This window comes from Ptychodera flava, chromosome 3, assembly GCF_041260155.1.
Source record: "Ptychodera flava strain L36383 chromosome 3, AS_Pfla_20210202, whole genome shotgun sequence".
Taxonomy (NCBI): Eukaryota; Metazoa; Hemichordata; class Enteropneusta; family Ptychoderidae; genus Ptychodera; species Ptychodera flava.
In genome coordinates, this window is record NC_091930.1 from 40983760 (window position 1) to 40999432 (window position 15673).

General features: G+C 38.6%; 1 protein-coding gene across 2 annotated transcripts; it reads right to left on the minus strand.

Moving 5' to 3' along the window:
• Positions 1 to 7993: 7993 nt before the first annotated feature.
• Positions 7994 to 15666, minus strand: LOC139130030 (nephrocystin-3-like). Of its 2 annotated transcripts, none has more exons than XM_070695748.1 (3): positions 15523 to 15666; positions 13282 to 13405; positions 7994 to 12304 (listed from the first exon to the last, which is right to left on the minus strand). In XM_070695748.1, exons 2-3 carry the CDS (start codon positions 13385 to 13387, stop codon positions 11853 to 11855), a joined length of 558 nt encoding a protein of 185 aa, XP_070551849.1. In that variant the 5' UTR covers positions 13388 to 13405; positions 15523 to 15666; the 3' UTR covers positions 7994 to 11852. The 2 variants fall into 2 exon arrangements, with proteins under 2 accessions (XP_070551849.1, XP_070551848.1); XM_070695747.1 differs by having other exon boundaries at positions 9856 to 12304; positions 13282 to 13643; positions 15523 to 15662.
• Positions 15667 to 15673: the final 7 nt, after the last annotated feature.

Here is a 15673-nt window from a genome sequence, read left to right on the forward strand (position 1 = left end):
AACAACGCCATTGTAATAGACTCACAGTGCTCTATCTGTACTTTCTTGTGGATATTTCATAATTTCCCCTTACAATGTCATTGCTTTTAACATTCTCCTTTCAGTTCAGTGTTTAAAATCTAAGCTGATCTCTGGGCTCGAAATTAACTTTTTTCCCTGGTAGTCCAGTCGGGCTACCATTTTCTGAAGTTGGCAGCCCGATGACAATGGTTGGTAGCCCATACATTTTGTAGTTTAGGGATATTTTTTCCCCTTAACCAAGCAAGAAATGTACTATTTTTCTATTCTATTCAAGATTCTGCCCATGAAGTGAATTTTCTATTCACTTGATGTGAATACTTGTACACCTTTAATACCAAAAGGAAACCAGTAATACGGTATGATTAATCGTACAACAGTGACACTCAAAAGTTTGGTGACCCAGTGACATCCAATGTCATACAAAGAGTTGTATGCAAATTTTGATAGTCGCCATGACAACGAGTTCCTCTTAGCCGGTGAGACATACACTGTAGCAAAGCAGAGCTATGATAGAGCATGGGCTTTCTGTGCAGGGGAGGAGACAATAATTTCGGTGTAACTGTGATTGATACATTATGATCTAAACGTAGTGAAAATGCATTTTCGTTGGCCATCATTTCCTGTGCCTGTCAACCAAGTACATCATCTCAGATATTGAAACTATGTTGCAAAATTCCGCCGTACTTTGCAATTCGCACAACAAAGTCATAGTCTGGCCTTTCTGTGTCCAGCTAGTTAGCTAGGTTTGACTGCGTTCAGCTCGTCCCAAAGTGACGGACATCGCATACCAAGTTCCACTTCTGACTGAATTTCATGTCCCAGCTTTGGTAGTCCGTGTTGGCTACCATTTCATGATGGTTTTGGTAGCCCCAGGAAAAGTTGGTAGTCTTTGGAAGCTAGACTACCTCTAATTTCGATCCCTAGATCTCTTCCACATCTTGCACAACAATTTGTGACCCTCCCCCTTATCCATGCATGTGACATGACCCTCCCCTAAACAGTTAAATGAATATGGTGAATTCCTGCTCCTGCTTCTCTCCCCCTCCCTTCCATCGCAAACACCCCCTTCTGTCCAGGCCCTAAGTTAAATTTCGATATGACATTTTTGTATGGTGATAACAAACATTTTGGAAGCCTGCATTCAACATTGTAAACCTAAAGCATGAATTTGTACGACGTACATTTGTCTAATTTTTACCGCTGTGTTTGTACTTGTATTGGTCACTTCTCTCGACTCGAACGATTGAAACCACATGTCGGCCTTATCTCGCGATGTGTGCGTATGACCGCCAAGCGACTTCAAAAAAAAATCATGTTTTCAAGACACTGTTGGTATTTATTATCCAGTACCTTGAAATGCGCCTGTAGAGGGCGAAAGGTTGCCTTCACTCCTCATATATTATGGAGTTTCAGTATACACAAAGCATTTTGGCTATGGGCCGAGGGGGAGCTCAGTCAACTTTGACCGTACAGGTTATCCGTTGTTTGGAATACAAGGTGCTTTAAAAATCTCTACACATAGCCGGGGGGGGGGGGGGGTATGTATTTGAAGCGAGTGAACAACAAGCTGGTATATGGGTCGCATTTAAAGGGTAACACGTGTACGCAGTCGTGCGTGAGTAGTTTTTTCGGTTGCCCGTTGGGGAGATCTCAACGACATTTGTGTCTTGGCTAGGCCTACTATTGTCTGCAGGCTTCGTTGTTTGGCTTGTAGTCTGAAATTATGGCTGTATTTTTATAAATTTCATTATTTTGCTCTGTATAAACCAGTAAATCCTCTCGTTCTTCTCCGTTTTGATTGAAAAATATTCGCTTCCTGCAAAGAACAGCACCGTGACATTGCGTACATAATGTAATGTCATTTTTGACAAATTGTAGTCTGACCAAAGCCTAGGTTGTGAGCGATAACATTTGCCACTAGTGTTCGTACAAAAATCTTTTACCTGTATTGCTATATGCAAATGTACCAAAAATCCCGGGTTTTTTAAAGTAGGTTACAATTTAGCTGTAAATATCTGTAACGTGGGACTGCACGTTGCCAACACAGTTTTTTCAAAGGAATATTTCTCATCGAAGATGACAAGGAAACCCTCTTATACTATATATTTTCAAAAAAGCAGAGAATCTAAAGAGGATGAAGGGGGGTGTATATAGGGGTAAAATAACCTCAATTTTGGTATTTTTTATGATAACAAATGATTGAAGTCTAAAACTTGATACTTTTTTCTGCAATGTAATATTTCACTTGAGACAAGAGTATATGTAGAAAAAAACGACTATCTTATTTTGCATTATCTATTATCATTCTAAAATGACATGGGTTGAACGACTGACGATCAAAAAAGTCATTAAAAACGCGATAGCAAAATTAAAAGAACTTTATTGGCAAGTAGTCGTTTTGTGTATGGCATTTAAAGAACATGGTGTGAAAATTTCAGGAAATTTGACCCAGCCAGAGGGGATGAAATTCTTTGGAAATCTTAAAATTGGGAGGAAAAAGAAGCCAGGAAATCAGGGCGATTTGCATGCGTTTGCATAAATTGACACCTGTTCGTCACGCAACTTACGACTTCTTGACAAGGTAAAAGATGAACCAAACCAATATTTTAATCTTGGTTTAACAAATTGAATTAAAATTGAATGAATATTTGCAAAAAAAGAGTGAATTTGAACAAAATATGCTGTGTTGGGTGCTGAGCCCCCTTTAATTGAAGATTGCTGTGTTTATGTAAAATGAAACACCTGGTACCACACCACTTATGATTGTATTCATGGTTCACGATGGTCCTTCGCTACCTTGTAAATACTTTATTTTCGATTTTTTTTTCTACCAAAGGACCTGGTAATTTATTACCTTGTATGATTTGGATTATTGAATTTGCTTTGACGTCATACTACATGATGAGACCACTTAGTACAGAATAAGAACAAGCACGACAATTGTAACACGTTCAAATTCTAGAAAAATCTATCAATAAAGATCTCTCTCATATGTGTCAGAATATGCAACAGTACTACACGTTGCAGGTATATATTCTATAATACATTCAGGAAAACCAGCAGATATGGGCTTCGTGGTCAGATCGCACAAGACAACCGTACACAGTCTGTCTGGTATCATGACCTAACACAGGAGTGATATGATGACACCCAAAAACTGTTTACATGCAATTGTAGTCTAAACAAGACTAGGCCCCCTCCCGTGAAGTCTTCCCTTAAATCTCCATCAGGATGCAGTGATAACAGTGTCCATGCGTGCAAACTAATAATTAACCGTCAAAGAAAGACAGAAGAACAGTTTTTTAATTACGAAACCAAATTCCGTTGCTGTATATGTTTTATTCAACCACGACAGCTTGTACTCTCATTGATTCGGCAGATAACACTTTCATTACTGAAGGGAAACCAGTTTTCACAAAACCACGACGACACGTTTGACCGTTTGTTCAGAGTAATGTATGGTCGGTCGTTCATTAACTTATTAAATCCACTAAATTAAAGGTGACCAACTTGAAAACCTGGTGATTTATTAAAGAATCACTCAGGCAGGCAGCCATCGCCTGTTCGCTCCTGACAAGCCGACTTCGCAAAACCCGCAATATCTTGTCAAACATTATTAAGTGAAGAGACAAAATCGCGCCAAGGAGCGCGGTTCTGGAAACTGGCCAAAGACGTGGAAATTACAACCACACGATATAAACTCCGATGGGTTTACTGCTCTTCGACTGGCAGCTGATCTCATTCTATTATGGAATCACTGCTCCATGTATTCGTGCTTCTTTCAGATATTAAGCACAGCTCACATCAAACTCTTATCTCAGCAGCGAACGCTTACTCAAAATGGAAAAAATAGGACAGAAACATGGAAGCCATCACAGTGAAAATACGAAAGGGGTTCATCACCTTTATGTCTTGACTAACGAAGAGCTAGTGAACTTGCAGGGTACCATCAATGATGTGAATCCTTGAGGCTTTACTCTGAACAGCGACAACAACATACTTTTTTCATTCAAATACACCCTATAGAATATGCCTCGGGAACAGATAGTCGGATCGACTATAATTTTTTCGTACAATTCTCTTCTGATCCATCACACACTGAAAACAAACAGACAAACAAAACAGCTCTTTATTGACGAATACAAATAACAGAAGTACTACCCTTTATTGATTCTTTGATAATACATTGAACAAATCACGTGTGACAAATAAGCACACGCACACAAACAAACAAACAAACAATGCACCCGAGAACCCCATGGTAAATTCGGCATTTTTCGTCGAGATTAGTGTTGAACTGATGATCTGCAACTCGATATCGCTCAATGCTTCTCGAAGGTGGTCAGGTGAATGGTTGGTTTTCGGCGATGACGGTCAATAATTCGAGTTTTTGACAGGTTACATTTCCCATACAGTAATTATGATTTCATTACTATTGGGCAAAAGAACTAAGCCTGGTGTCTTCATTGATACATGTTTTCGGCATTCAGCATCGAGACTTTCGTAAACTCCCTAAACTGACCGCATTACATTGTCAATTCATTCTTGGCAAATCTGAGAAACATGCTGAAACCCTGGCACCATCACTGTGATCGAATATGCAGTAAGACAGAAGGATGTAGACTCGCTTTTCCATGTAGATCCCTACATGAAGGTGGAAGCGATCGTTTCTATCTCCATGATTGCTAGACTACAAGTAATATCGTGACTGCCTTTCGTGTTGACATTTTAAAATGACAACGCGACCTGGAGGATCATAACCCAGGCACTGGGACCAAACATAGCAGGAAGTAAAACTGAATTATACACGAACAGAACGTACCCCGGATAAATATGATAATAAACGCACTTGCAAATTGCTATAGTAACTGTGAGTGAACATATAGCCTTAAAACACAGACGCACAAAGGCACACGTACATACATACATACATACATACATACATACATACATACATACATACATACATACATACATACATACATACATACATACATACATACATACATACATACATACATACATACATACATACTATACACATGTTCAAACATGCAAACCAACTGGAAACATTTTAGTTTTTGAATTACATTAAACTTAGGAAAAGGCACACGTAGCTTGCAAATATTGGATCCGATGATGTTTGCGGCAGACAGTCGATTTGAATGGGGCACGTTAAAAACAGGCAGTGAATAATTCATGGGAGATTTTGGACGTGGACCAGTACAATGGCACTGAAGTCGCCCGCATTCTACTGAGAGGCTGAGGAGTGACCATGGCAACGGGTATGGCTTACTGCGCCCCTACGTGCAAATTACATCGTCGTCACTCTGACGAAGCGTCGCGCTGTCGACGTCCTGCAGGAACACTGGCCACCAGTATGTTTTATTAGATTTTTTTGACCACCTAGGGATATTTAAGCTACTTAAGAAGCCCGACAAAATCCAACACTCAGTTGCATGTTTGTGATATATATTTAATTTCAAATAAAAAAACTAAACACGCCGTTCTACTACACAAAGCCAATCTTTTGTGAAGAAATTGTCTAAAATAATTCCATCCATATTTAAATTTTCACATCAGAAATTTCCTCTCTCAATAAAATGTACACATGTTAGGAACACCAGATCGAACATTAATATATGTTAATATTAAACTCTTCAAATATTTATACACCCATCATTTGAAAATCCTTCCATCCATCTGTTACGTTGTTTAAATTTACAAAATAATTTACAATTTCTCCGTGACGGGTTTTGACTAATCCGAATCTAAAAAAATATTTCCCTGTACAAAAGGTATCATGAAATATCTTTTTCAACGGTTTTAACACATTCCTTGCAGTAAACAAAGGAAGATAAATATTGACAATTATTGCTCTTTGATTGATGAAAACCGCACACAGAAGAAAGAAAAACTAAAAGTGTGATGAACTATGACGTCAGGAGTTGCTTGGAGACATAATATAATTCACGACGGTAAAAAAACTGATTGTTTTCGTGAAGCTTCAGCCATGACATTTTGAAAAACGATTTGTCACAATGGATGGAGGCTCTTTCTAAATCTACTCAAAGAATCGAAAATAGAACAACATATACATACAGAAAAAAGTAAAACAAACAAAAATTACTCTAAATAAATTAGCGGTAGATCTGACATTACTTATCGATCAATTTTCAGATCTAATCAGCTGTCTGCGATGAGCAAAATCACCGCATCAGCTGTTTAACACATGAGAGGAAATAATTAAACATTGGCACACATTCTTCACTTTTCAAATAACCTGTGTTTCGATCTGTGACGAATTAAACTTACAGAGAAAATAATCTGATTGCTGTTGCCACTGAACATTTTATATTGCGCCCTCTATTGACGAGAACATTGTTTGTCTCGTCCCTGAATGACTGTACTATTTTTAGCATTTTCTGTTCAACAAAAAAAATTAATCCCTATGGTGTTTTTAGAAACAAAGTATTGGCCTTGCCAACACAATGCATTTTGTCCAATACGCCATGTTATTGTTAATTAAATGAATTCTTGTCTGGACTAAAATCCACTAGTCGGCAATAACAACAGACATTGATATGTACAGGCTGTGAACGCTAGCATTACCATACAGTTCAACATGACTGTATATTGCTGACTGAAGAATTAGGCTGGAAATCTTACAGCTATATAAACCGAGCTTTTCAACTCTGTTGGGTTTCCTAATTATCTCTCTTCTCATGACATCTACATATAAGTAACACATACCAAACTATTTAATCAATAACGTTGTACGGGGTCAAATTGTTCCCTCCGTAAATATGATTTCCAAATTAGCAGCCTTTGTTTGATTACGGTAGAATGTGCACCGGGGACAGATATTCAGAATCTCAAATTCGTTCAGCACTTTTCTGATTTATCACTTGTGGGGGTATTTTAAAGCTCCTCGTGTAAGAAAATTTTTCACCATCTTAGTTTATTGAAAATGGAAAATTTTACCGGAATGGGTGGCCATTTTGAATTTCAAATTTCAGTTAATGTTAGGTAATTTATTTCCCGACTGCTCAACCTTGTGCAGTGACCCCTGATTTTTATTCATGATTTGCTATGAGCAATGTTGAAAGTCTCATGGTGGAAAGTTTGAGCAAAAGTTTTAAATCTTGTACTGTTGAGGCAGTTGATATTAAGCATCAGTTTATAACAGTTACTTGTACAAGACTGTATCAGCCTTGCACAAACATCTTGAAGAAACATAGCAGAACCCAACACTTTTCTTTAAAGGGCTAGTAGTAGTTGCAACTTTTGAAGATATTTTTACCTATTTTTGCTTTTTATGTTAACTACAGTTTTGTTTTCTAAACCCTAAAAGCATGTTGAGATACAGTATTCTGTTTTTCAGGTCAGTCTATACATGTGCAGACTGCAATCGCTGTCCTTATATATTCACAAGTGAATTCTGGTCTGGACTGAATACACTTGCGAACAATAATGATGTATTTTACATGCATAGACCCCGTATTAAGAAGCTAAACGGTTGGTGTTTCAACATGCTCCATGAGAGTAAAACAAGAACTGGCAATTGACATACAAAGCAAAAAGAGTTGCAGAAATCATCACAATTTACAGTTACTGGCCTTTTCAGGCACACTTTCATTCACACACGCTGAATTCAATTAACAGTAGAGTCTGCGAAGCAGCATGATCCACTTTTGATAAACGCTTGGCTATTTCATAGCTACTAATTAATTATTCAGTGCCTCAAGGTTCGTCGTTTAAATTAAAACCAGTGTAGATTCCAAGCTATCACTACATTAAAGTCTACAGCAGAAACATGCTCCCCGATAAGAAATCTCCTTTCATATAGGAGCCTTGGCATATAGGCCAAAATGAAATGCTTTTTTTGGCCTGTAAGATGCTTCTTGGCAATTGCATTGACCATTTGGGAGTTTTTCGTGTTTTTTTTCATATTTTTCATTTTCTGGATGCAGGTGACCAAAACACAATAGCAAACTGATACATAATATTTCAACGTGTCAAATCAGCTTGTGGTTGGATGGTTGACAATACATGTCGGCTTGTCCTACCAAGGACCAATATTTGACCTCTAATACACTGTACCAGGTACCTGTGTCTAGTCTGGTGCTCACATAAAAAATTGAACTGGTAGTTGAGTGACCCACTTTGACAATAGTTCAATCGAGCACACATGTAGAGTGCTACCGTGTTACCCATCTTATCTACATAACATCATAGATAAGGAGACAATCCTGTGATTATTCTGTGCTAGGCCAGTACCTGTAACTATTGATAATTTTTTCCTGTTACTTTTGTTCAGTATGTCATTGAAAGTTTTGTTCTGCTCCCCAAAGCATGGTGAAACATCAAACTATTTAGCGTCTATACATGTAGGTTGCACTGTTTTTGTTACCATTTGAATTCTAGTCCAGACAAGAATTGACTTAACCCTTGAGTGCCGTAATTTTTTCCCGCCAAAATGTTAGTACAACATTTTACCACTTTTTGTGAATTGTTCCATTATTTTTTTGGGATAATTTTGGACCAAAAAGACATCATATTTTATTTGCTACAGTTTTTTACCAAAAATTTTGGCAAACATCTGAAAAAAATTTACCAGAGTATATTTTATAAATGGAACAAAAATTGACTTTGGCGCTCAAAGAGTTAATTGCCCACAATGTACATGATTAGTTGACAAGCTGCACACCATGTATCTCAACATGCGGTTAGGAGTAGAACGATAAAGATTGGTTGACGTTAAAGACAAAAACAGAAAAAATATCACATATGAGTACAGCCATTGACCCCTTTTCACAACTTTGGTTTGGCCTGAACCCATTGTGATGGTATGATTGTGGACCAGTTCACAGGGAATCGGGGTGAAATTACGTTAAACTTGTAATTGACATATCCATTATGAGCAGACTGCCAGTACAATACTACAGGTTTGTACAATTACATGGTATCAACAGTATATTGTTCAGCTCAGTGAAAAAAATATACATAATTTGGCCAACTTTCTGTATACTATTAGCTATCAAAACGTTATTAAAAATCACACCTGTAGTGGAATAGAAACCAGTTATACAAAGAGTACCATATAATATGGACTAGGCTACACTTTACAACAATAGGGTGATACACGTGAGAGATAAAAATGTCTCTTAAAAGGCACAGATTGTTATTGCTTATCACTTTAAAAGTTTAAACATTTTAAACTGAAACAATATGGTAAAACTAACTTCAAGCAGTATACATCATAATATCAATACATACAAACCAATAATTGATACAGTAAAACACAATGTAAAAAAATCCTTCGGTTATGAAGCAGCCAATGTAAACATCCTTGACAGACCCAACCCCCCACACTCCCCCACTGTGGGCCTATGTAGAAGATTTGGAAATCAATCTTGTGAAATTTCCTGAATGTCCAATCCCCTGGGGTAGGGGCAGTCAAGAAAGTTCCAACATGGGGACAGTCATTATAGCATCTGTGACACAGTCTCCTGCATAGAGCCCACACAGGTCTGTAAAAAATAAAGCCATGGGACCCAAAGTGAGGTAATTTCTCTCCCCTTTTGGGCTCACTTTCCTGGCAAATACTATCTATATCCCCAACATTTGTTGTGTATTTCAGAGGTTCCCCCTCTGGGGCTTACACTGACTACTGCACAACTCCATTGTGAAGGCACGATCTGTGTGAGTTTTCGTGACGACAGCAACAACTCCAGGAGCACTGGGACCAATTTTTTGGTGTGAAAATGATGGCATTTTCAGAGGCAAAAATGCATCGTATTATGAAGCAACTTGAACCATACGGATGATGTTGATTTGTAAAACTGCAAGATAGTGCATTTCGGGTTTTATTTTTTAAAGATTGTCCAAAGCACTCGTTCAGAATTTTCACACCTCACATCCGACACCGTTCGACAAACAAGATAATATAATTTTGCATGTACTGACAGAGACTGACCTCTGAACTGGCTTCAACCAGTAGTAAAATTGTGCATAATTTGTCATTCACAAGAGGTCAAAGGTTCCAATGGAACAGTGTTCCCATTGTGGTTTGTTAACAGGAAGTGAAAATCCTATTCACAGACGGTGAACGACTGCCATAAATTTACCTGTTTGGTTGTCGGTAGAACAAAGAACAGTGTCGATGGGAGCTTCACTTTGCAAAAATACATTTTCACAAAAAAATCGGTCTCTCACTAATTTTTAAACTCAAAATATCTGGAGGACTAGACGCATATCTATACCTAACCGCTACATTGACTTATATACATGATGAGTCCTAGGGAAAATATGCCTACAATTTATCAAAAAAGTTTCAATATGTAAAGATTTAGAACAGGAAATCTATTTTGAATTTTTTTCCTTTGACATTGTATGAAAACAGTCAAAATGATCCATCACATTAGAAGATACTTTATGCCAAGAATGGATTTAATGGAAGCTAAATGATGTTCAAGAACATTGTTGGTGAATTTGAGCAGTTGAGAAACTACCCTTTTCATCATACACAGAAACATGTGTCTGAATCATTCAATTTCTGACCTACTAAGTTCAAGGATAGCTCACTGCACTTGCTTTTTTATCCATTAATTCACAAATGAAGGCACTGATTGTAAAGATTTCATTGCACTTATGGCAGTAAACGTTTCCAGATTGAAAAGCATTTTGAAAGCAATTGGTCTGTTTCCTTGACAACTGTTCTGCTGTCTTTGTGATATCATCATCACTGAATTTGAGGCATTATATCAAACGCAAGCATGAATCTGATGACGATGTCGTTGCTAGCTGTAAAGTAACTGACACAAATTATACCGTACATTATTTTATTTTGGACTGAGATTCCAACAAGTGTATTTGATAGACTTCTTAAATATTCCCACTGTGTCAAGTTCACCCTTCAAAAGTAGCAAATTTCTTGAAGAAATGACAGCTATCCAATCTGCATGTCAAGGTCAAAGTCCGCCTGGTACAGTGCACCCTGAGCATATAGAAACCCATCAGTTTTATGTGCAGCATTATCCAAGGCGCTTCAAAATCCTGCACACCAAATCATGGCGCGGCAACTGAAAGACTTCCGTTAAGTCAACACCCTCCAAAATTGTCCCCTCGCTCCTGTCTTTGAAATTAGTTTCATTTGGTGACCCTCTTTCGGAACAAGTTTGCACATAAAATCAAACTTTGAGAAGGATCACAGTAACAATAAGGATTGCTTTGAGCGTTAAAATTGTATACCCCTCAGATATAAATGGAAAGGGTCAGGGTTTGTGTGTGAGGGGAGGGGGAGGTGAGGCAATCTCTCTCAGCAGCTGTCACTGATTTGCTAACCCCCTTGACAACGCCTGAGTACTGGAATTTTCCCGTGCCATGATAGATAATTCCCCTACACCTGGAGTGTCAGATAGTTCTTGCAAGTGCCTATATGTGTTTACAGTATGTTTTGTGAAGCTGTATTTTTACAACTCTGAAAATCTTGGAATTACGTACGTACGTACAGAAATCAAATATATGCAAGATGTTTGTGACTTGGGATGCGACACAGTTGCCAAATTACAAAACTAACCCGCCTCCAACCTTGTATTTCTATGAGGCACAAGCCAAATTGAACAAAATTTTGTAAAGAATCATTGTATATGAGAAAAAGTATTGACAAAAAGTACATTTTACCATTAACCATACTTACATAAAAAAATCAGACGAAAACATTTTCTCAGTTAATGGCAGTCTAAAAGTTACAAATGACCAATATTTTGTATCCATAGTGTTCTGTACAAGATGTAAACAAAAATTAGCATAGGCACTTGTGGTAGAAACTAAGAACTTGATCCAGCTGGCCCTGGAGTTGAAAGGTAAGGCGCTCTTCCGTCATTTGTTGCCACTCCCGCCTCTATCGCCTTCTTCATCTTCAGCGCCTCCTCGTGATATTTCACAGCTTTCTCAAAGTCCTTCTGCTTCTCCCACACATTCCCGAGAATCGTCAGCATGGAGGCGAGGCGCTCGTCCACGTATTCCGTGTAATCCGGGTGCAGCCTCTTCCACATGTCCAGCGATTCGATCAGGAAGAGTTGCGCCTTTCCGTAGTTTTCCAGGCGAAAGTACATTTCCCCGAGGTGGCCAAGGGTGACAGCAATATCCTCATGCTGAGTGGATTTTCCGTGGATTTCTCTCTCCAGCTTGAGTCTCTCCTCCAGTTTTGCGATGGCGTCATAGTAATTTTTCTCCAGCATAAATCTTTCGCTTTCCGCTTTGACCTGTACTAATTTATCTGATGAATAAAAAACAAAAATACTGATGACTGCCTGTATGACTTTAAGGTAGAACGCACCTCGGGGACAGACATTCGGACTCTCAACTTTTACAATTCTCTTGTGATATACCACATGTGGGGGTTCATTTTAAAGCTCTTGGTGAAAGAAAACTTTTAAGCGGGTTAGTTTTTCGAAATTCGAAAATTTTTATTTTTCTCCATAGAGTTAACACAGGGATGGCGGCCATTTTGAATTTCTAATATCGGTAAATCTTGGGTAATTTGTTTCTCTAGTACCAAAATTTGCGCGGTGACACCCTATTTTTATTCTTGATTTTGAAAGAGAATGATTGAAAGATCCCTTGAGCAAAGTTAGAGGAAAAGTTTAAGTCTTTCACTTTCGAGGTGCATTATACTTCCTTAAATCCTATGCTTTGGGTGTTGTGTGTTGATGAAGATTGTGTGAAGTGCACGATGTTGTGTCAACGCATCAAATACTCCATACTTATAGCCTGTCATGCAAGTTAAAGGGAGGAGGGCGTCGTCGGAACTGTGCCGTGCAACTTTGTTGTTTACAATGTATTTTATGCATGATGTCTAGATGCAGCTCGTCGACATACGGTATCTGTAGCATTCAAATTTTACAATATACATTGTAAACATTTTACCTTCATCAATCACCGACGTACCCCAGATACAGTGTTTACATCGGTCGTAGGGGTCCCTGGCAACCTTTGAGCAGAGTTCTGACGACACCTTCCATTCAATTTACAAAGTCTCTTTCCGGTTCTTATGTGTCAGTCCAGTTATTTGTTGGAATGCTGCCTTTTAAGAATTTAAACTTGATGAAGCGATGGAAACATATCATTTTTTATTACTAAGTTACCAGAATAACTCTATATTCCAGACATACAACCCTTGCCATTATGGCAAAACTAGTTGATTGATTGATTGATTGATTGATACAAAAAAATAAAACTATTTGTATTTCTTACCTCCTGATATTTGTCTCTGACTAGATGCCGCGGGAACCTGTTCGGCCGCTGCTGATCCCACATTGTCTTCTGTCTTCTGATCAAAACAGCAGAGCATGCATGCCATTGCTGTGCGACGTCAAACCTGGCAAGAATTGACGGACAGAGGCGGAACAACAGGGAGAAGTTAGGGAAAAGTTCCAGAGTCCGAGAGTGTACGCAAAAAAAGGGGTTTAATTGGGAAATGGGGAATATGCTAGTGTAGACAAGTGGTGTGACAGACAGACAAACAGACAGGAAGACAGACAGAGACACAAAATGTGAGACACAGGAGTGACAGGAATATAAGAATCAGTCAGGAGAGACAGCTGTGTTCCATAGATCTGAAGATTGAAACGATAAATATTTGAAATGAATGGAATATTAAGAATGTGTATTCACCAATCTTTTCAAAAAAATCTAACTTCTCATGTGAATACAATTTTGATTTCAGACAATTGGCATTTGCAGAAAAGGCAACTGTGACATGCCAGAGAATGTTCCAACTGCAATACCAATAAAGAATACCAAAATGGTGTGAGTTGTATCAAAGCTCACTTAAAGGTATACTGTCACTGTAATTTATGCTAATGTATTCATGTAATGACGTATTATGGTAGTGCGCATGTGCAGAATAAAGTATGACTCTCCTCATGCTTGAGACTAGTGAACAACGGCCTCCGTTTCTCTCTATACATACATAGTACATATACTACAAGTGGTGACGAGGATAAAATATCAGTGACCTTAGAGTGCAAAGTGCATTGTTCGCGCAACGTGTGAGTTGTTTCGAACAAAAACGAGGTTATAATACAATACATAGTACATATACCACAGTCACCTGTTCCAATTTTGCAACAGTTACCATGGAAAGAGAAAATCTAACCAATCACAGATTTTAAGCGGGTGGCCGCGTTTTAAAAACAGCGCCCTCACATGGGCATTTTGAATACCAAGGAACGCCCCTTTGACCGTATATGGGCATATTTAGATTACAGATGACTGTATACTAGTATATTAATGCTAGGTTATACATGTGTTATACAAATATTTTCGGTATATGTAAATTGTGTATGGGAAAGCATCATATTATTGCAGTCTGGTACCATATGTACAACAGTTACACTAATATATGAACATATTGTACGATTTGCTGATAATACACTCAATATGGCGTTTCCAATTTTGCTTACCCCTCACCATATGTCTGATATCATATGAACCATATTTCACACAACATTTATCCTAGATATTTCAGCTATATAAACGTAAACTAAACACAAGTTTACGAGGTTGGCGGGCAGCCAGATGGATCCGATCATGGTTTATGGACTCAGAGAATGGTAAACTCGCAAATTACAAGTTATAAAGTTTGTGTCGAGGCATTTCGTCAACTACCTCTACTGCTCGGGGAGGACAAAACCGCCGTCAATAGCCCGAACACACGACATGTGAGGGGTGTCAGTGTACGTTACTCAGATTACTTTTGGCACGGGACTCGACTCCCTCCATGGATTAGGGCTATATGGCAAGCTCATCACATATCAAGTATCTGGGCCATGTTTCGGAATTGAGGTAGGAAGGGACATTGGCAATATACGTCCTTGTTTCATAAAACACGCGGAACATTCACTTGCAGAAACAAACACAGCGGTTGGCCATTCACTGATGCCTATACAGAAACCAAGCGACTGAATCGAACAGCACACTCGAGAACACAGTAGACTTTGGACTTCGGTTGGGAATATGTGAGTCACAGCCAAGCACAGCACAGCGAGGAAATCCAGTAGACTCGCGTTTGACTAAAATACCATAATATCTAATAAATACTACATTATATGCCATTTCAGCTAAAGTGTGATGACACAAATTTAGATCAACATGCATTTTACACGAAACGGGCCAGTCAGATCAGTTTGAATGTGGTCACGAATTTTTAAAGGCCCTAACCAATCACCGGGGGACTTAATCAATTTATCGTTTATTATATCGAGAATAATGCAAAACACATGGGTATATTTCCACGAGTACGCGGAACAATTTGACCTATAATTATACGTCGAAACCCATGGATGCGAAACCATGGTATGTCAGTATGTCACTCACCAGACCAGCATGAGAAGTGCAGCTATATTAAACGCCACGGTACGTGCATGCAGCCCCTCCCCTTTTCTGTTTTCGACTCTAACCCACCTCAGTGTAATATATAAAACGTCAACTTACTGAAAATCCCAATGACAGACTCGATAAATGAAAAGACATCTGCCGATGGTACGGCGTATCCCTTTGTGTTTGCCAACAGACGTGAATCGCTTTGTTCTGTGTCGTCCCACTGCACTGCAAACATCACTCGCTTGTTGTAAAACTGAACCCT

Excerpts from the sequence above, each read along its gene's own strand:
- LOC139130030 (XM_070695748.1), bottom strand. The coding sequence starts at position 13,387 with ATGGCATGCATGCTCTGCTGTTTTGATCAGAAGACAGAAGACAATGTG. Across the intron at positions 12,305-13,281 it reads TCAGAGACAAATATCAGGAG|ATAAATTAGTACAGGTCAAA; the intron begins GTAAGAAATACA and ends TTTATTCATCAG.